Source organism: Tympanuchus pallidicinctus, unplaced genomic scaffold, assembly GCF_026119805.1.
Source record: "Tympanuchus pallidicinctus isolate F22 unplaced genomic scaffold, pur_lepc_1.0 scaffold24, whole genome shotgun sequence".
Lineage (NCBI taxonomy): Eukaryota > Metazoa > Chordata > Aves > Galliformes > Phasianidae > Tympanuchus > Tympanuchus pallidicinctus.
Genome location: NW_026294741.1, coordinates 504,911 through 525,144, shown reverse-complemented (window position 1 = coordinate 525,144; position 20,234 = coordinate 504,911). Strand labels below are relative to the sequence as shown.

Genomic DNA, 20,234 nt, shown 5'->3' with positions numbered 1-20,234 from the left:
ACTTCAAAACACACGCTACTTCTGGCACATTTATTCCAAACTAAACTCAACTACACGGCCATTTCCCTGCAGTCTGCACACACACAGCTTCTGCATTTGACCCACTGAACATTTTGGGAGCTTTACTGTATTTCCAAATGAACTGTGTTGATTCCAGACACTAAAAGTTACAAGGATGCCTGCAATCAGTGCGTGTGTTTGAAAGAGCACCATGACCTACTGACCACAGTGTTACTAAAATAAACCCTGCCCTTCACTGATGATCCAACGTCATTCATTCCACTACAACCGTGGGGTTTTTTTGTGTGTGTGTGTGAACAAAAAAAAAAAGGATCAAATGTAATCTGTCCCCCCACATCCAGCTCTTCTCACATGGTGCAGCAGCTGGGATGCTGGCGAGTCTTGAGATTCTGGGCAGCACTCTCAAAACCTCCCCTGAGTGCAGCAGTGGGAGACAGCTCCCTGCCTACAGTGGTAGTTTGAGCACTGCAATCAATTTTAGCTCTCTTTTCTGTGTCTTTGAGCTGCATGGGGACTCTGCACCAAAAACCAGTGGTATCAGTTAAGGCTTTGGAACATCATTTTGTCTGTAGCTGGCTGCATACAGCAATCCTCTGAAAACAGGCCAGCACGAGCTCTTTATGCACATACCTGGTGAGAAAATATCTGGGTTAAACCGAATGTCAAACGATGTGTCACTGATGGAGCCCACAGCCTTGCAAGCATTTCGGATCACTTCTCTGCTTTTGGGATCGACTGGAGAAGGAAGAAAAAGAGAACAAATGAGTGTGGATTTCAGAAAAGGACAACCTGGCTATTAAAAAGTTTTGTTCCTAACAGCAATAACGATGGCACATTCTGCGGAAATACATTATAAATACAATGAATTGTAAGGTACACGGAAAGGAGAATAGCTGCAAAAATGCAAAATCAGATACTTTGGGATTTCTGAAGGTGTTTGAGCACTGCACACTTCCCAGCCCTGGCTGCTGGCCCTGCAGAGCAGCCTGCTGGTGAGGCTCTCATTCCTGCATCACAGCTGGTAGGCTTCTGCTTCAGAGACACTAACAACCTACCCCCAGGCAGGCAGGGTGATTAATCTATGGTGTATGAATGGCTCTAAGCAAAGAGCTAAAATATTATCAATAGCAGAAGCCAGTACTTGTCCTGTTTAACAAACAAATAATCACCCTAAGTGCCTCTGGTTTAGCATAGGTCCCCACCAGAGGCGCAGCCACCAGCAGGGCAGCAGGCCTGGGCTGCTTCTGATGCAGAGGATTAAATACCTGCTCCATCATCAGAGGCAATGGTCTCAGCCAGCTCTTTAACCTGATCAAGTCCAGTCACGTTGTCATCTGTTTTACCATCATCTGACTCAGACTTCTCGCTCTCTGCTGCACCATTCTCCGGAGAGGTGCCATTTTCCAGTGCAGCTGAGCTCTCCTGTTTGTTGGCTTTCTGTTGCATCAGCTGCAATGCAGCCAGCTTCATGAATAAGAGATACCTGCAGCGAAGTAAGGGAAGAACTCAGTACAGCAGGAGAATCTAAGAGGATCACCATTCTGCTATGAGGGGAAAAGCTCAGAGCTGGGGTAACAGACCACCCAGTTTCCCTCTGCAAAGGCAAAACTGACCCTCTATCAGTGAGCTTTCTGAAATTAGAGAGTGCACGTTATTCTAATATCTTCCATTAGCATGTTAGAAGAGACAAAGAAGTGGGTTTTCATTACACATCATGATGGAAAACTCATCTCCTTGCAGTAGTTACAAATAGCTTTCTGCACGCAACACCAGCAAGCAGCTCAGGAAGACTCCTACTGCCAAATCCACAGAACTGACAAAATCCAGCAGCAATTTTACTATCAAACCCAAGCACAGGGAGCTTTGCAAGCTGTGCAGCGGCAGCCTCCAGCCACGGTCCTGCAGGCTGCTGGTCTGGAACCTCTCCCAGGCAGAAGTGAAGGTGCCTGTGGGCACAGGGCAGGACGGGGCAGGGTGCTGGCTGCAGAACTGGTTGCTCAGCGGGCAGAGCTCCTCTGGCAGCAGCTGAGGGCTCACCTTCCTGGCAAGTAGAGCACAGACCCTGACTGTCTGTGGTAGCAGAGCGCCCTGCAGCCCCCGACATGGGAAGCAGGAGCGTTACCCCATGCAGCTGCACCACATGACTGCCTGCTGCCAGAGCTCCCAGTCCCTCTCCTGCATTGCATGAGCCCAACACCAATACACTCCACCACAGAACTCCCTACAGCAGTTCCCACGGGTCATTTTTTTCAGCCTTTGGTAAAAAATGTAGTATTTGAGATGTCTGGAGAGCCTAAAAAACTAAACATAAGTCCTTTCCATTCCCTAGATATCAGGTGACCAGAGGATCTGCAGAGAAAGGACACAAAACATCAAAACAGATCTGGAGACTAAAGAGCAAACCACTTCTTCCCCAGATCCCTACAGCCCCGTCAGAATCTCTGCTTTCCAGCTCTCATTAAGTAAGCCTCTGCAATTGCACCTGCAGGGCTGAGCGATGGGGCAATCAGCTGCCTGCTCCCAGGAGCTCTGACTTTGACCATTACCAGTTGCAAGCAGAAGACGCGGGGAGCTCAGCTCACCTGTGCTCTACAAAGGCATCAACAAGCTCTTGCCGGAGACAGCAAAGCTTGTGTCTGTGCTGCTTGGGGAACCCCATTTTCTTACATTCCTCTGGCATCTCCTCCCCTTCAACAGGTAGGAAGTTTAGATCTGGAGGGAAAGTGCGCAGCAGGTCCAGGATGTAGTGACGCCCATCGTTGCCAATAATGCCTTTGCACTCCACTGAGGAGCACAGCTCCACCTCCTCGTTCTTGTCATTCAGGACTTTGTGCTTCTGGATCTTTAGCGGTCTGCTGGTCTTCTCTAGCAGCTCCAGGTACTTAGGATGTGAGACAACTGTCTTGCCAAAGTCTATTGACCCGTAGATGACACTCTGTTCCTGTTCCCTTTCCAAGATCCCAGGAATAATAGACTGAGCTGTCACTCTGTAACCTCTGTAATCCACCACCACAGTCCCCAGAGTGTACAGCCCTTCTACATCCACGGCATTATAGGTCCGCACACCATTGAGATCATTGGTAGGTGCTACATAAGCAGCAACATCCCCACCAAAGTCCTTGTAGTGGTCACGGACGTCGAAGCCCAGACTGAAGAATATATTGTTCCAGATGAACATCTGCATCTTGGTCTCTTCACTGGGGTTGATGGCCATGACATTGCCATCAATGACAGCCATGGCACCTCTTGTTGCTGCTGCAGTGAAGTCACTGTGAACCTGGAGGTAGCCAGAAAGAAAGTCAGGTGAGAAACGGATAACATCCTCACCACACCTCACTCTCAAAGCTCTCTGCAAATTTCTCCTTTGCTCCTCACCTCCTCATGGCCCTCCAGCAGGCAGGCAGGTCAGCTGACTTTTGCTCTTGTGAGCCTGGCCAGTGGCTTGGATACAAGCTCCAGGAGCCAGAGCATTAGGGATCACCAGGGCTCAGTCTCATGAGCTCTCTGTGGAGGAGGGTTTCGTTTTAATTGTGTTCCACCCCTACCCCTGCTCCTGCTCCTCCTACCCGCTTGAAGGAGGACTGGATCAAACACAACAGCAGAGGACTAAGAGGAGACCATCTCATGGTCAGCTGGGAGACACGGGGTTCAAGGACTACAATTCTTCCCTGCAAAGCTGGGAGCAGAAGGCAGATGTTGGTCAAGCACTGGAACAGGTTGCCCACAGAAGTCCCGATGAGGGTGGAATCCCCATCCCTACAGGGGCTCAAGAGGTATGTGGACATGGCACTAAGGGACATGGTTTAGTGGTGGGATTTGGTAACTGAGATTGATGGTAGGATGTGATGTTCTCGAAGGCCTTTCCAACACAGATGATTATATGATATGCGAGAGAGAACAAGACTCCTTAGCTCACAAATAGGGACTCCCATCTTGCAGTTTCTGAAGGACAGCCCAGCTGAAATGTCTAGGTGTGACATGGGCAGCAGTGAAGGGGCTGTGTAATGGAAGTTGCCTGCAGATCCCAAAGTTACCTTGAAAATGGCTCGTTCTCTCAGCAGCCTCTCAGGCAAGTTCTTGCGTGGCAGCTCTCGCGTGGTCTGCAGCTCTTCGTTCCAGTCTCTGGTCTGAAAGAGTGAAAGTCTTGTGGTAAGCAATGTGCTGTGGGTGGGTGCTGGCAAGCCAACATTTCTCATTTACAAGGGAAAGGAGAAGGAAAGAACTCAGGCTGCCATGATGTTCAGAGGAAAAGAAGTAGCATCAGGATCACTCCTGAGTTGATCTCATTCCACATCCATATGGGAAGGATCCTGCTGGTCCACGTTACTCAGCACAGTTTATCTGAAATGCCAGATTGCCAGCGCCAGAATAACGCAGCGCAGACCTGGTTAGCCAGCACACTGCCACGTGGTCACCCCACAGACACTGCCTACACGCAGCCCTGGCAGTCCAGCACAGTGCACATCCTGCACATTTTATGCTAGGAGGCTGCAACTGACACCTTTAGAAAAGTCTGCAGAGAGACATGAGAGCTTTTCCAGACGTGACCAGAACAGAGGAACACTCTGCTGCTCGCAAGGAGCAGTGGTGCCAATTGCAGTAGGGGCACAGGATTTATAAGTACTTAAGCAGAAATTGCTGAGACTCCCACATACTCAGGGAAGTTGGAGCCTCAGCAGCTCAGCCCGCCGTAGTTAAAGATAGCGTTGAGAACAAAGACTCAGGCAAGTTTTCCTTGATGTGCAAAACCCTTTCAAAATACCAAAGGTCTACTTGCTGGTAAAAGTTAACTGGTTCCCAGTGCAGTGAAGCAGTGAGCAGCAGGACTATTGCTAGGGTTCTCAGAGAGAGCTAGGCTGATACCTGTCCAGGTATGTGCTCTTCATAGCCCAGCCTGGAAGTGTACGCATCTTCTGCTCGGACACAGTCCATGGCATGTTCTGCTTGTGGGGCTGTCCAGCTGTACACTTGGAAAGGAGTTGCTATCCTCTCAAAAGGATGCCTCTGAACCCTAATTGGGGAGTGAAAACAATTAGACATTTTCCAAAGGAAGATTTCTTTCTATTCTAAGAGAATTTTCCCTCAGCTGCAACGCCAGTTTCTAACAGCAGAACAAGACCAAGTCATTAAACATGCAGCGACACCCCTTAACAACTGAGCTGGCAGAATCTCTCAGCTGCTATCTACAGAATAAACTGGGCTCTCCTCATTCTCCTGTCCTCAGCTCCATCTCGCCAGCACACTCCCCATTCAGCACAAAACAGGAGCACACGCAGAGGATCACCACTCCCAGCCACCTCTGTCAGACTGGCTCTCAGCTTTCACTGCAGTCCGTAAGGGCTATAAACAAGCCTATAGCACCATCCACTAATGAAGTAATGGCTTAGGGGAAGCTTGCTGTAATCTGTCTGCTCTCAGCAGGTGCCAGAGTCTCATCTGTATTTACTTCTGGCCCAAGAAGCAACACAATATAATCATTTTTAAATGGCCAGATAGTCGCTGTGGTGACTGGGAGGCCACTGCGAATTTCCAGCCCTTGCATGGTGTCACTTTCATCTTCCTAATGAGAGCAGAAGCAGAACTCTCGAAAGCCACACCATGTGCCTGTCAATTTGCATCCTGCTGAGCTGAGGCAGTTCATTAAGCAGACTCTAAAGAATGACAGGCTTCTGCAAAGGATCCACTGTCCTGGAGTAGAATTGATGGTCCCTGCAGCAAGGACAGGAAAATAAAACAATCTATTATTGCTCCTTATTAATATGGGAGCAAAAGGAAATTAGAGGAAAGAAATATGCATAAATGTTTAAAGTAATCGTTCTCGCTCCACTGTAAGCCTGTGCAAAGCCATCATCTGTTAGGGTTCCTGATATTTTATGCTTCAGTTTTTTTGTATTCAGAGCAAAGTGATGAGGTTATCAGTCTGACCCTGCTGCAGCACAAGGCCTGCTCTGCATCAGCTGCTGCTGAGGACAAACCAGCCATGCACCCTGGCCTCACCAAGCAACATCACATCACCAAAGGTGACTAGAGAGGAAGAAGCGCTGTACCGTTTCTTCTGCAGAGCAGAGAAGTTTTTTTTGAAGGTAGGGCTGATCTGGTTAAGCAGTTCCACCAGGGAATGACTGAGAAAACTGGGGTTTGCAGGCTTGGGATTGAAGTTGTACGCAGTAGACCTGTAAGAGAAAAGAAACGTGCTGTCGTTGTAACTGAGACTGCCAGCTGCACAGGCAGCCACGGAATACAAACTGCTTTTTCCACGAGTCAGGGTAACACAGAACACTTCCAATTCATAAAGGGACAGAGGGCAGAAACGTGCTGGAGTTTTGTTTTTCTCCAACACAGTCACTCTTACATTCCCAGGCACAGTGCAGGAACTTTGTCTCTCACAGACGCTATTTAAAAATAATCCTAGTCAAACCTGTGCCCAGGTTAGGAAGTGCTGGCAGACTGCGCTTTTCCTTGAGGGCAAAACGAGCTGGTTGCAATGGTCAGGAAGGAATTCCCTCCACCACTCAAAGTACTGTAATTAGTTGATGTCATTATGGGATGTTTCAACTTTCCCTAAAGCATCAGGCATTTATCCACGGCAGAGAAGCGGTACCAGGCATAAGTAAACAGCCCAATCCAGTAGAACAACTCCTGCAAACCCCACGTGAGCAGTGAATTGAAATAAGCTGCTTTCCACACACACAGAAAACCATCAAAACAAAAAAATCAAGCAGCGTGTTTCTTCGCATGTTCTTTCCCAATTGGGTATTACAAGGTCTCTGCTGCAGGGCAGGACAGAAGGATTGCTGGTTACTCACTGATTCAAGTAAAATCCTCTAGTGGATGCAGTGATACTGACATGTCGATCCTCCACTGTGATGACATACAAATACATGAGGTCTCCATGCATCTTCCTGTTACCAGGTGGAGGGTTCCAGCCACTCATTGTCAATACCTTCAGGCACTGCAAAGGCTACAGAATACAACAGAAGCAGTTCCTGTCAGTAGGAATTAATACCCTTGAGTTACAGAGCCATCTGATGTGCAAGCCAGAGTCCTTTTACCTGCTGCCTTTGCTTGGTTCCACAAACAGAGCTTACAAAAAAAATGGTCTTTACAGTATAGCCTTCCTCAAGCTACTTGCAGTCCGTTAATCTGCCTCAGTTTGCAGCTTTTCACACGTAAGACACAGGTAAAAACAGATACCCTGGGCCTCTGGGCTGCACAAGGCATGCATTTCTTGCTGTACTGGTTTTCAAATGGCAGCTTCTAAAGCCGGAATCCAAGTGCAAGGGCATGGGAAACCTAAGGATAATCTGTACTGATCTGCAGATCCTGTCTCCAGGACTTTTTAAAGCAACGCAGCTCTCCCTTCACTGCTTCCCCTCCCCAGCAAGACTGGCCATGTTATGCTCTGCAGATGTCCAGACTTTGCATCCAGCGTTTTGCACACTAGCTCTTGGACTTTATTCTCTTGGCTAAGCAGTGCTATTCCAGTACTCATTAAGCACCAAGCAGAGCAAATCCCAAAGTCCACCTCAGCGCAGGTTTCAATCCCTGAACACATTTTCTGCAAGGTATATGCCGACAGCTGTTGCAATTGCACAGGAGAACTCTACCTTCCAGTCTCTGTTCTGGGGCTGAAGGGCACACAAGGGTCTCTCTTTGCTACCTGGCAGGATATGTTCAGGAGGGGTGCAGTCAATTTGTTCCATTTCAGTACCTTTTTTCTTTCGTTTCCCGCTGTCTACAATGGAGAAAGATGGAAAATCAGTGCTGAAAAACGTACCAGTCCATCCTTCAAGCAGAAGTTCTCAGAGTGTTTCTCTGCACTCCTGAGTGAGGTGGGCCAGCTGATTGTTACACTGTGTTTTAATGAAGCGGGGAGTCAGGGGAATGAGAACAGTGACCACACCATATAAGCCTTTTTGCCCCATACCTCCCAGGTCTCCTTCAGTGAAGACACTCAGGAATGACAGAGAATTACAGTCCACACCATTGAAAGCATCTGAAGGGTCAAGACTCTTCAGAAGGTCCCGAATGTGACGCACATGTATCCTGGCCTCTCTCACCGTGTACGGCTCTGATAAGCAGAAAGGGAGGAAAGAAATTGGAATTACACAGATGCTTACTGCTTCATCACACAGTTCTCAAAAAGGAACCACGAGGAAGGGCTGCAAGGTGGCCCAGAACCACTGCCTCCCAAAGGAACTTGCCTTCCACCACTTTCAGCAGCGAGCCCTCCTGCAGTCCTTCAATAGTTTTCAGCTCAGCAAAATTGTCAAGGACATTGCCATCCAGTTGCAGGGAGAAGCAGGTCCGATGGCAGGTGTCCTCACGGTCCATTAAGACTTGGTGGATCTCTTGCACCATCTCTTGAGGAGAGACCTTAAGAAGTGAAAACCCAGCCAGTTATTCTTAGCCAGCTCACCCTCAAGCATGCATCCAACGAAGACTCAAGAGCACAAACACACTAGGGACATCTCTGCTCTCCTAACAACACTCAGCATGTCAGCAAGCTGCAGTGGCAACAGGCATGTAGAGCTGCTCTGGAGTACACGCAAAGGTGCCACCTCTGGCAGGGTCAGCACCCACAGGTGCCTCAGCCTTGCGTTGTGCTGACACAGGGCAGGGAAGGAACAGAAGGTGAGGGGAAACCTGGGGCTCATCCCTTATCCATCCACACGGCATGTCTGCGCTGAGGATCAGAATGACGTGAGAAGCGGCCATTTCCTACACTCACCTGCAGTGGTGCATGGTGCTCACCGCTGCATGGTGCTGCCCCTGGGGCACGTGAACACGGCTCCAGCCGCACAGGATCCATGCTGAACCTGAGGTCCCAGGCTGCTCCCCTGCCTGCCTGCCCTGGCTCCAGCACCACTACGAGGACTCAGGGTAGTTTACATAAGCCACTGTAAACAACGTGGCCTGCTATTATTAGCCTATTCAGACAAAGGGATTTAAAGGAAGAAAAAAGCTGCCCGAGATACAGCTAGTTCCATGGGGGATGCAATCTCACTGTTCTCTCTACTGGTCTTGGGGAGATAAGGCTTCCTTCCTGCTGAGTTCGGACTCAAAACGCCTCCCCCCACAGTAAAAACACCTCATCCCAATGGTTTGTGGTGAAGCGTGGAGCTAATCGCAGAATCGCTGGGCACGTCAAAGCCTGTCCTGGTCCGGCAGCACGCCTGCAGCCCATGTGACAACACTGTGCAGCAGAGCTCTCCGCGGAAACGAAGAGGGAACTGTGCTGGTCCCCTGATGTTCAGGCAAGTGTGTGCCTTCCCAAACAGCACTGGCACATGTCACTGTGCCAAACTCATCTTAGCCAGAAGGTGCAGCATGCCAAAAATCCCTGGGCAGGCAGGAGGTTTTCCCTTCCTCAGTCAGACCCTGGGGTCATGTTTTCACATCCCTCCTTAAAAACAGCCCAGAAATGGGAAAGTCCTTTCCTTGGTGCTCATCTCCATCCCTGAGCCCTGCTGAGACGAACACGGGGCAGCTACACCCTGCCTAATTCCACTTCCCACCCGCCTCTGTCCTCCCAATGCCTGCACAGCCTTTGCCAGACAGCTTTGTGCTCACATCACCTACTCTTTTTTTTCTTTCTAAAAGCCACTGGTTCAGCAGCTTATCTCCTGCACCCTCCACGCTTCGCTGTCTCCCTCTCCACTTAACCCCATCATGGAAACAACAAATCAGGGATTGTGCTCTGCCCTCTGCCTCCTCTAGTTCTGGGGGTTGTGAAACTCGCTCCATGTCCAGCCCACAGCCTGGGTCTCTCTCCAGCCCCCACTCATCCCCTCCTGGCTGGCAGAGAGGTACCTGCAGGGAGAAGGGCTCTATCCCAGGTGCACAGATCTTGACAGTAAATCCTGTGTCTTGGATGACAATGACCTCCTGGTCGTTCCCATCTTCCCCTGCATCAGCCTCCTCATGTCCATTCTGCCTGGCATCCTTCTCACCCTTCAGGCTCTCGTGGGGGCCACTGCCGTTGACAAGTGCCACGCCAGGTGGGTGCTCTGGAGAGAGGGACAGCGGTCAGCACACCGGGGAGGGGAGGATGGCAAGCAAACCAGGGATTAAAACCAGGGGTTTAAGGCAGTTAGCATTTCGTTCTGCAGTTAGTGTTTACTGGACACAAGTGCACCAAACGCTGCCCTTTCCTTCCTTTGCAATATCAACACCGTCCCACTCGCTTGCAGGGTTTGCATCTTCCACAACCTGTGTGGAGCAAGGAGGAATGGAAGCGGGAGGATGGTGCAGCTCACAGCACATTTGGCTTAGACTTTACAAGTTTCTTAATTAAAGAATGGGTGTGTGGCGCTCTGCAGCCAGAGGCAGCTGTCCCCCTGCACCAACACGCCGCGTGGCTCCAACGCACCTCCACAGCACAGCTGCTCAGCTGCAGGCAAAGCGGTGTCACGTGGAGTGCATTACTGCACCCGCAGCTCCACACCCTGCACACAACAAAACCGCCCTCCACGTTTCCAGAATATCCTGTGGATATCCCACTGGGCCAGGATGAGGCTTCGCCTAAGCCCCTGCGTTCAAGAAAAAGGTGATGACACTTTAAGTGCTCACTGAGATGCGTCACAGGGACAGGGAGCTCTGTACCTCCCCCCCAGTTTCCGCAACTGCGTTTGCTTTCTTTTGAAGTAAGGTGGAGATGTCTGAGATGAGAAGACTGAGGAAGCTGCAGGGCTCCCAGAGCAGCCTGCACCCACCAAGCTGGTCTGGGACCACTGCATTGTTGTCCCTGCACGTGCAGGGAGGAGCCCTGCTGGAGCACCCCTGCATGGAGTACAAGCTTCTGCCACACTGCTCCAAAGGCTGCCAGCTGAAACCCATCTCAAAGATGGCTGGCACAGCTGAACGGACACAGAGTGAAAGACTGCACGGAACACCAGGAAAGCATGCTCATTGCAAGAGGCAGCAGGTAAACACAGCTATCTTCAGCAGCTTCTGCTGCCTTTAACATCTCAGCAGATGCTGTTCGCATTCCCTGTCACTTTGTGTAAGTCCCCAGCGAGAGCTGTTCATTTCTTTGGCAGACAAAGCCACGGGCAAGCCAGGCACAAGGCAAGGCTCTGGGGGGCTCCATCCACACTAGGAAGGAGGGAGAAAAGCTCCACACAGGAGTGCCCCGCAGGACAGTGCCTGAAATTCAGAAATCACAGCCTGTGCCTGGAGGTCAGGGGACAGCCCTTGGTGACAGCAGGAACAAGCTGCAGCTGCACACCAGGGAAAGTATCAGGAAAACAGCAAAGCCAAATGCTGAAGCGGGGAGGAGGTGGCGCAGACACCGCTTCACGGGGAGCACTGAACATGTGCTGCCTCAACCTGCATTTTGTACCTGCTAGAAAGGCCAAGGGAAAGGATTAGATTTCATCCTTGCTCCCAGACAGCCAGCACCCAAAGTGACCGTGCTATTTCAGTCCCGGTGCTATTTACAGCGAGGCTGCAGGTGTGTGTGCACAGCGCGAGGCAGGCAGCTCAATGCCCAGCCCCTGCCTGGTCTGAGTGCTGCTGAGCACACATGGTGATGGAGCGATCATGGGGAGCATGAGTTAATAACTCTTTAGCATTCCAACATCTTCTTAGCCCAAGTCAGGCATCAGTTCTTTGATGGCCGTCAAAATCCATTGCTGCAAGCTGGTCTGGTTTGGAGGGTGTGGGAAGTACCAGTACCAACAGCATTCACTGCCTCCAGTCTTCCTTCCTTATGTTTAGTAACATAGAGATAAAAAAAACCTGAAGACTAAAATGCTCCCTTTTTCATTAATGAGTTTAAGCATGCATTTCTTGGTACTAGCCCCAGTTGCATCAGGGCACACAAACCCCGCCCCGCTCTTCCCAGCGCTGAGCAGCATGGTTCCTCCTGGCTGTATAGGGCTGAGCTCCAGGTGCACACACCAGGCACAGAACAGACACAGAACAGCACTGAACCTGTGTAACAAAGGTTCCTTTGCATGCAGTACAGCTATAGTTTCATGCAACAGCTCCTGCTCCTTTGCTCTGGCTGCAGGAGTTGGCCCACATTGCAGCCAGCCAGTCATCAGTCACAGAGCCCATCCTCATGTTTGCTAACAAGAGCAAGGAGAGTAGCACAGGCAGTACTCACCACCCTCCTCATCCTCACCCCATGCAGACTCTCTGATGGAACCTCCCCTCCCACTCCCACCACACCACAAGCACGTGTAGCCCCCAGCCCTGCACAGAGGGCCACCAGAAACACAAAGCACAGCCAGGCCCCACACTAAGCACCTAACAGAAGGAGCTTCTTCTTTTTCCTCCTCTTCTGCTGCTTGGATTGCTGCACTGCAGCTCTGGGGTTCCTGGAGCGCACAGCCCCCCTCCCAGCGGCCTTCTCCCAGCCAAGCGCAGACGGTGCAGCCACGCCGTGGCCACGCAGGGCCCCTCCAGTCCTCACTGACTGTGCCGTGCCAGGGCTCTCGGAAGAGGCAGCACGCGGTGACCCATCGCCCAGCAGTGAGGCTGCGCCCGGCCTGGGGCCCGCTGGCCGCACGCTGCAGGTCAGAACCTCACAGGCTGCCCCAGGCCCCGCACCGCACGCCACAGCACCGTCCTCATGTTTCACGTGGCGCTGGCAGGCCGCAGGCAGCACGGCACAGCCCAGCGGCTCCAACGGCCCTTCCTCAAGGTCGGCGGGAAGGACGGCGGCAGGGAGCGGGGCAGCACCGCCAGCTCCAGAACAGCTGTCGCCACAGGCTGCGGCCACCGCGGCTTCGCCCTCGGGCAGGGCCTGGGCACGTTCGAGGCGTTCCTGCAGGCCTCCTCCCGCCGCCGCGCTGGGGATGACATCGGGAAACGGCACAGAGCCCCACGAAGCTCCCAGCGCGTCCGCAGGGCCGGCTGCACTCGGCGGGGCCTTCAGCAGGAGGGGTGAGCGCTCATGGGGCAGGCTGCAGCCGCGCGCTGGGAAGAGCAGCTCGGTGACGCGCCGGCAGCAGCTCATTGCCGCGCTGTTTCCCATGGCTCCGGCAGCCCCGCTCACGGCACCGGTCAGAGCAGCGAGCTCTGCAAGTCTCGTCCTCACGCACCTATTTAAGGCCCCACCAGGCGCACGGCAGAGCTCACCTCCCCGCTCCGGATCCGTCCCACACAGTCACCGTGATTCCTAAAAAGTCCTCACACGTCCCCTGGGCAGGGGGCCCAGCGCCGGCTCAGGGCCGCCCCACACACACGTCTCCTCGCAGCCCCGCTCCAGACCCGCAGCGCCCTTCACCCGCCACGAGGCACAGAGCAGCTCCCACAGCTGGCGGCCGCGGCTCGGTCACACAGAAGGATGTAGGGGTGCGCCTCCCCTGCACGCTCCTCAGATGTGCTCTGAGAGCGGATGCCCGCCGAGCGCCCCGCTCCGTGAGCTCGATATAAATAGACAAGAGCTGTACCGAGCGCTGCACTGGTGCAGCATGGGACAGGCGCCCCGGCTGTGCCAAACTTGTTGGCAGGGAGATGCACTGAGCTACAGGAGGTGGGAGGCTGCGGGGCGTCTCGGCTGGGCTCGGCCGCCCATACTGAGCAGGCGGCACAAAGGGCCTGGGCAGCTGCGGCCAAGTTTTCCCAGACGCATTTTCTGTCCTCTCACACTGCTCCACCGTATCAAACCAGCCACAAAAACACACTGATGGCCTCCTCCAGCCACTCCTCTCTGCTGTTTCTGCAAATCCCAGCAACCGATGCAGGGATTACAGAGCCTGAGCCCTGTGCAAGCAGTGAGCGCTGGGGCCACCTATGCACACACGGCCCCTCTGGAGGGACACCACACGCTCCCCTGCCGAGCAGCACAGCTCTGTCCTCAGCAACGATCGCACTCCCAAAGCCAGAACGGAACCAGGAGTGCAGAGCTCGTGGAACCAGCAGCCAGGGCCTAACACCCAGGAGGAGATCCCCAGCGGGGAGCCCCAGAAACACTGAGGCTGCCTGCAGCGCCTCATGCTCCGGCACCGATCTGCTGAGGAGAAGAGCGACGGCTGGCTGAGAGCAGAGCGAGGGATCTCACATTAAATCGCCAACTGGTCTCTCTTCCTCTGTTTAAAGAGCAGAAAAAGGCAACAGGAAAAATCTCTCCCACTCGAATCCTTTCAAGCCCTCGGAGTTGCCCTCCCAGCCAACAGAGAAACCTCAGCTATGGCCAATGTCCTCCTCTCAGAAGAGCTGCTCTCCTCAAACAATTCCACAGCAGGAGAGAAGCTAACCTTGAAATCCTGGTAATGAAGTCTCTGACCTCGGGAGCTAACATCAGGTCTCAGGTTACATCCGCATCCACAACTGAAAGTATTCCTGATATTTCTGAAAAAGTTTAATGCACGGACAGTGCCAACTCTCCTGGCCAGGAGCACAGCACAGCCCAGGTGCCCGCAGGTCCGAGCTGCCCCAGGCAGGAGCTCAGTGCAGGACAGGGCAGCCCAGCTTGGGTTACATTTCAAAGCAGATCATCTGAAGTACAATTTGTTGCAATTAATAAAATCACTACGTTTAATGACAATACATCATCACATTTCAGCAGAGCTTACTTCACCCCATAATAGCCATGTAAACCCAGTCTGATGGAGCAGCTTTCACACCCGTCAGCTGGAGACGCACTGGTTCTGAGGAGGCCACGTCCAACAGGTGGCTGATGCTGTGCAATAGCTCACATGCAACGATCCGCAGAGATAAAAGACACTGGGGAAAAGCAATACAACGCCATCCTGTATTAGTGATGCAATGGGACTTAATGATGTAGAAATAAGACTGCCAGCGTGCCTTGTGCTCAGTAGGCACACAGCAGAACAACTAAGCCACCCATACTCAAATGGGATTATGTGCACCCCTCCCACCCCCACCCTCCTGCTCTGTGCAGCACTGACCCAACCGCAGGCTGACACCGCAGGAGCACCGAGCAGGGCTGTGCAGCAATGGCCCCAGAGGGGTTCCTTTGCGGGCCCCACGTGGGAGGCAGCAAGGCTCCTTGTGGGCAGGAGGTCTGCCCTCTGCTCCAGGTGCAACGGGAGGCTTCGCTGCAACCAAAACCAGAGTGAGAGCACTGCAGCATGATGGCTTTAGCACAAGAAGGCTGCTGCTGGTCTAGCAAATGCAAATTTAGTTTTAGCTTAATAACAAATTAATCAAAATAAATAGCTTACTGAATCCAAGTAAACTGACTAAATGAACAGCCACAGTGATCACAGATGGCCCCTATGGAAATGTTTCGGTAGGAGAGCACAGCTTCCCTCACCTCCTAGAGGAAACCACAGCTTCCCAGAGACCTGCCGAGCTTCCTCAGCGCAACAAGCGCTCCTTTTAATAAGAGCCCACAGCGAAGGGTTAGAACTGCTCTCTGGCTGTCATTAAACTTCAGTTGGCTCTAACCCACCAGTGGGAAGAGCTCTAAGCACTGCTGTTAGACCTCAGCAGCCCCACACCACATTTGCCCAGCACAGGGAGTGCAGTGAGGCCGCAGCCTGTCCTGAGAGCCCATGGGGAGCAAGAGGGGCAACCACTCGGCATGAGCATCCAAGCAAAAATCTGGCCACATAGACCTAGACAATTTAATCCATATTTCAGACTGACTCCAAGGTCTGTGGCTTTTTGTGTTTTTACCAACAACATTTGCCTCGCAGCCCTGGGGCATTCATGGGTCTCACAGCTACAGCACTTTGAGCCACCAGAACACAGCATGCGCTGCATCCAGCACTGCCTCACTGGTTCTCTGAAACAAATTTAAGCCCATTCATAAGCTTTCTGTCTGGCCAGAACTTCTGAAACATTGTTCTGAAAGCAGTGAGGTGACTGCTAAAGATCACTATAGCAGTTCAACCAACACGAGCTGGGAGCGAAGACTAGACTGCAGGCAAAGAGCAAAGATTGACACCAAAAGAAACACCAAGGTTACAGCTGAAGCAAAAGAGAAATACAAACTAAAAACAATGCTCTGGTTTTAAATCATGCCCTTACTTTAATGTTACTTAGGCACAAGGAATCGCGCCTTGCTGGACTCTCAGCTGGCCTTTTCCCTCAGACTGCTCTGGTGCTCATTTCTGCTGTGTGGGTCCATTTTCCCATCCAAAGATGAAGGTTCATCACCTCTAGAAGTGCATTTAAGCTGATTTGTCACAAAAACACCAGATAACCTCTTGTCTTGGAGTCAGTTAAAAAAAAAAAAGCAAAATACAGAAGAAAACTCAACTGCCTAAGAAGACCCAGCCCTGCCCAGCCCCACACCACAGCAGATGCACCTCCAGAGCATCACCACCACCCAACAGCCATGCAGCATCAGCACTGTGTGCAAACTGCCCCACGGACCGGTTTTACTCCTCAAATGCAAATAAAGAAACACATGAACTTCAGACCTTTAAAACTTTTAGAAATAACAGCTTTCTAGTACAACTAATGCAGCATGATGCAGAAAAGCAAGCAGGACACTGCCAAGTTCAGTCATTTACAGACTGCTAAGTCAAACAGTTCTCTGCAACACAAAGTTGCTTTTATTGTGCAGAAGGCAGCCATGTGCCTGCACCTCTCTGTGTGCATATTCCTGACCTACTTCCACTTTCTAACTGGGAAACCCAAGAGCAATGCTGCTCAGGGATAGCTGAGAGCTTCCAGCTCTCAGCATGAGCTCAGGGCCACCCCCCAGCAAAGCTGCACCAAACACCACCCCTTGCTCAGGTCTCATTCCCATCGCACATGTGCTGCTGTTATCACAGTCCTCTCCTCTTCTTCATAGCAACAATCCTTTCCCTCCTGCATGATGGTCCAGTTCTCCCCCTGAAGTGTTACAACCGCCTATTAGAAAACCCAGCTGTCAGCAATTCAACCCCTTCCAAACCATAAGCAAACCTCCAAGGTCAGGCGACAGACAGGGCCGGCAGATCCCTGATTAGGAATCTGAGTTCTGACTTTGTTGCTAATGCACAGCAGCTCTGCCTCCAGAGCAGTTCTCCGTTAGTACCTTCATTCTCTGCTCTTTTAACAGCGAAGGTAAATGAACACATAAGTGGACTGGAAAAGGGACAGGGATTTTTTTCTTAGAAAAAAAACAACCTCCAGGCAAGGCACTGACAAGAAGGACTCTATGCCAGGTAGACACACTGCTAACCTACATGTAAGACAAGCTTGTTCTGAAGCACTGACAACTGCAGCAACAAAAAAAGTCCAAAAGTGCTGCACACAACTGCTGTCTTTTGATCTTGTGCTAGTTAACAAGAGAGGTAACTTAACCCATAACTGGTCTTGCTGGAAATCAATGCAGGGACCCAAACAATGCAGGTACCCAAAGCATTTGTGTATTTCTGTACCAGAAGGATGAAGCAGCCCAGCACGTTTATCTGTTTGAAGGCGGAGAGGAGAAGTCACAACTCTCTTGCCACTTTAGAGGCCAAAGAGAGCAGACCCCCCGCTCTCAATGACTAACACAACAGAAGAGCATATCCTGTTAGCCAGGAACCCATCCCCAGTGGCCGCCCCTCTGTGTGGCGCAGCTGCCAGGACCCTGACAGGCAGTGCTGGGCACATGGGGATGCAGCATGGCTTTGTGGGCCCTCAGCCAGCTCTGCGCTGCCCAGAGCCCTCTGGCTGACACAGGGGAGGGCTTTACCTCCCTCCCCCAGGACCCAGCTCATGCTGAGCAGGGATCATACGGTGTAACTTTTCAACCTGAGCTGTGCTTGGCATCCATGTGAATAAGTGGAGCATGGGGGGCGGGGGAGGCTCTCCCCCACACACTTGAATTCCTGCCAGCCTTAACACCAGTGAACTTTGCTTTGAGTGACAAACTTCAAAAAGTCACCTCATCACCATACAAACGGGGGAGGGAGGCAGCGGCAGTCCCTTGCTCAGCCAGTGTGACCTATGAGGAGCAGCCACGCAGTGCCATGCTTTTACCTTTCTTTTTGCAGGTTACAGAGCACAGCAGCAGGCCGAGCTGCAGAGCAGCGCTTGGGACGCTCACCTGTTGGAGGTACGGCACTCTGAGCCCAGGATGACCCAGAATGCAGGGCAGGGCCGGTGCCCACACCCCGAAGCAGATGCAAAGTGCCCAGGTCAGGGCACAGGGCTGCCCATGTCACTGCCCCCCTCATTTATTTGCTGTTGGGGCTTCAATGAGTCAAAGCACACAGCATTCAGCCAAGATCTCTCATGAGCTATCTGCTCTTCCCAGGAAATCCCACATATCTGCTTTTGAGCATTCTCTGAAATGACAGATTCTTGCAGTTCACAATTTCTGGGCGGTCCAATTGTCTCTCACCTATTACAAAGACACCACCATACTGTGCCAGCAGCCCCAGCAGAACTCAGTTTAGAAGAGCACATGAGGAGAGCTGCATCTTTGTGGCTCCAAGATAACTCCCTTATGAGATTATCTCTTACAGACACATACACATCCCTCTGCAGTCACCCTGCGGACACCACCACCCACTGACCTCACAGCAGCCCGCAGAGACCTGAGCTGGGCCAGCAGTAAGGGACACAGACCGTGCCACGGCCATGCGAGACCCCACACAGCGCGTGGCTCCGGCACTACGGGACGGGGTTCGGCACCAGGCTTCGTGCGCAGGGTCCCGGCCCTCAGCCGACCTCGGACACGGCCGGTGCCGAGCGGGGCCGACCCGGAGCGCACGGCTCCACGGCTCCCAGCGCGGCACACAGCGGCCTCCCCAGCACTCCGCCCAGGCCACACCGAGATTCCCCGCCAGGGGAGAGCCGGGAATGCCCCGACGCCCCCCGCCTGGCCTGGACGGCGCCCGGAGCCCCGCGCCGCTGCCGGCTGCCGGAGTCCGGGGAACGCGGGCCCCTCCCGGCCGCCCCCTACCCCCCCGGGCGCGCCGCGCCGCGTCCGCTGAAGGTGACCTTCACGGGGCCGGGGCTCCCCGTGCCGCCGCGCCGGGACGGAACGCGCCCGGCCGCCCCCACCGCTCCCGGGCTCCGTCCCCCACCCGGCGCGGGGCCCGACCGAACCCCCCCCGACTCCGCGGTTCCCTCCGGCCACGAGCACAGCCCCCGCCGCGCGGTGTGAGGAGGCCTCACCGCCCCGGGCCGCCGTCGCGGAATCCTCCCGGAACGCCCGGGGCGCGCCGTCACCGCCGGGACGGAACGGCGGGAGCGCAGCAGCGGGGGCGGACATCGCGCGACGACCCCGGGGCCTTCGCGTCCGCGCCGACGCCGGCCGGGCCGCGGCTCCTTCTCCGCCAGCCCCGCGCCTCGAAGCGGAGGCACCCCGCGGCGATCCGGCCCAAGGCGCGGGACCCGTCTCGGTCGCCCCCCGCCACCCCGCCGCGGCCCCCCCTCCCTTACCCTTACCGGGCCGCCGCTCGGCCTCCGCCGCTCTCCTGCCGCGCGGCCCCGGCTCCTGCTGCTCTCCGCCCTGCGCGGAGGCCGGCACCGCGGCCGGCGGCATCTCGTCCGCTTTGCTGACCATGGGCGCCCCGCGCCGTGCCCGCCGCGTCCCGTCCCGCCGCGCCGCGAAGGACAGCGCCGCTCCAGCCCACGTGGTACGGCGACCCCGCTACGGCGCGCGGCCCGGGACCAACCTCCGCGCCGCCCGCAACGCCTTAAAGGGGCCGCGCGCGCGGGGCCGGGAACGGGATAGGCCGCGGCGGGGCGGTGGGGCCGGACGGGTCGGAGGGGCCGCGAGGGGGTTTGCGGCTCCGCGCTGCCCTGCGCTGCCCTGCGCTGCCCTGCGCTGCCCTGCGCTGCCCTGCGCTGCCCTGCGCTGCCCTGCGCTGCCCTGCGCTGCCGCGGCCCGGGCCCAGGCTCAGGCCCAGGCCCAGGCCCAGCGCGCGGGCACGAAGCGGGCCTCGCCGGGGGCCGGGCGGGCTGTGACTGCGCTGCGGGCCGCTGGCCACCTTCCCGACGCCTGCGAGGTCGCGCGCGGGACCCCGGGGCCGCGGTGCCGCCGGAGCGCTGGACGGGCAGGGGACATGCGGGACCGGGGCGCGGGCGGCCGCCTTCCTCTGGGTAGAAAAACGTGGGCCGGGAGCAGCGCACCGGGGTGGGACCGGTCTGCGGGATCTACGGGAGTGCAGAGCTCGGCCGGCCCGCAGCCGTGTCCCGGGGACGAGTGTGGCAATGGGGACGAGGACCGGGCTGCTCCGGACACGCTCGTCTTCCAGCCGTGACAGAGCCGGGGCCCGGGGCCGTGGGACGGGGCTGCTGCCGGTGGGAGATCAGGGAGCTGCACTGGGGCAGGAAAGGGCGACTCCAAAAGGGATTGTGGT

The 20,234-nt window shown here is 54.3% G+C and overlaps 1 protein-coding gene across 3 annotated transcripts in view; it reads right to left on the bottom strand.

Moving 5' to 3' along the window:
- The window catches only part of CLUH (clustered mitochondria homolog), a 32,377-nt gene extending 12,898 nt beyond the window's left edge, over nucleotides 1–19,479 (bottom strand). The window contains exons 1-12 of one of the 3 annotated variants that reach the window (XM_052689173.1): nucleotides 19,312–19,479; nucleotides 9,835–10,031; nucleotides 8,226–8,397; nucleotides 7,949–8,092; nucleotides 7,629–7,756; nucleotides 6,828–6,982; nucleotides 6,069–6,194; nucleotides 4,885–5,032; nucleotides 4,056–4,148; nucleotides 2,604–3,298; nucleotides 1,287–1,504; nucleotides 652–756 (exon numbers count right to left, since the gene is read on the bottom strand). In XM_052689173.1, coding sequence (XP_052545133.1) covers nucleotides 652–756; nucleotides 1,287–1,504; nucleotides 2,604–3,298; nucleotides 4,056–4,148; nucleotides 4,885–5,032; nucleotides 6,069–6,194; nucleotides 6,828–6,982; nucleotides 7,629–7,756; nucleotides 7,949–8,092; nucleotides 8,226–8,397; nucleotides 9,835–10,031; nucleotides 19,312–19,435 — 2,305 coding nt within the window. In that variant the 5' untranslated portion in view covers nucleotides 19,436–19,479. Of the gene's footprint in view, nucleotides 1–651; nucleotides 757–1,286; nucleotides 1,505–2,603; nucleotides 3,299–4,055; nucleotides 4,149–4,884; nucleotides 5,033–6,068; nucleotides 6,195–6,827; nucleotides 6,983–7,628; nucleotides 7,757–7,948; nucleotides 8,093–8,225; nucleotides 8,398–9,834; nucleotides 10,032–12,276; nucleotides 13,023–19,311 lie in introns of those variants that run through there. The other 2 variants (XM_052689174.1, XM_052689172.1) reach the window with 2 other exon arrangements.
- Nucleotides 19,480–20,234: the final 755 nt, after the last annotated feature.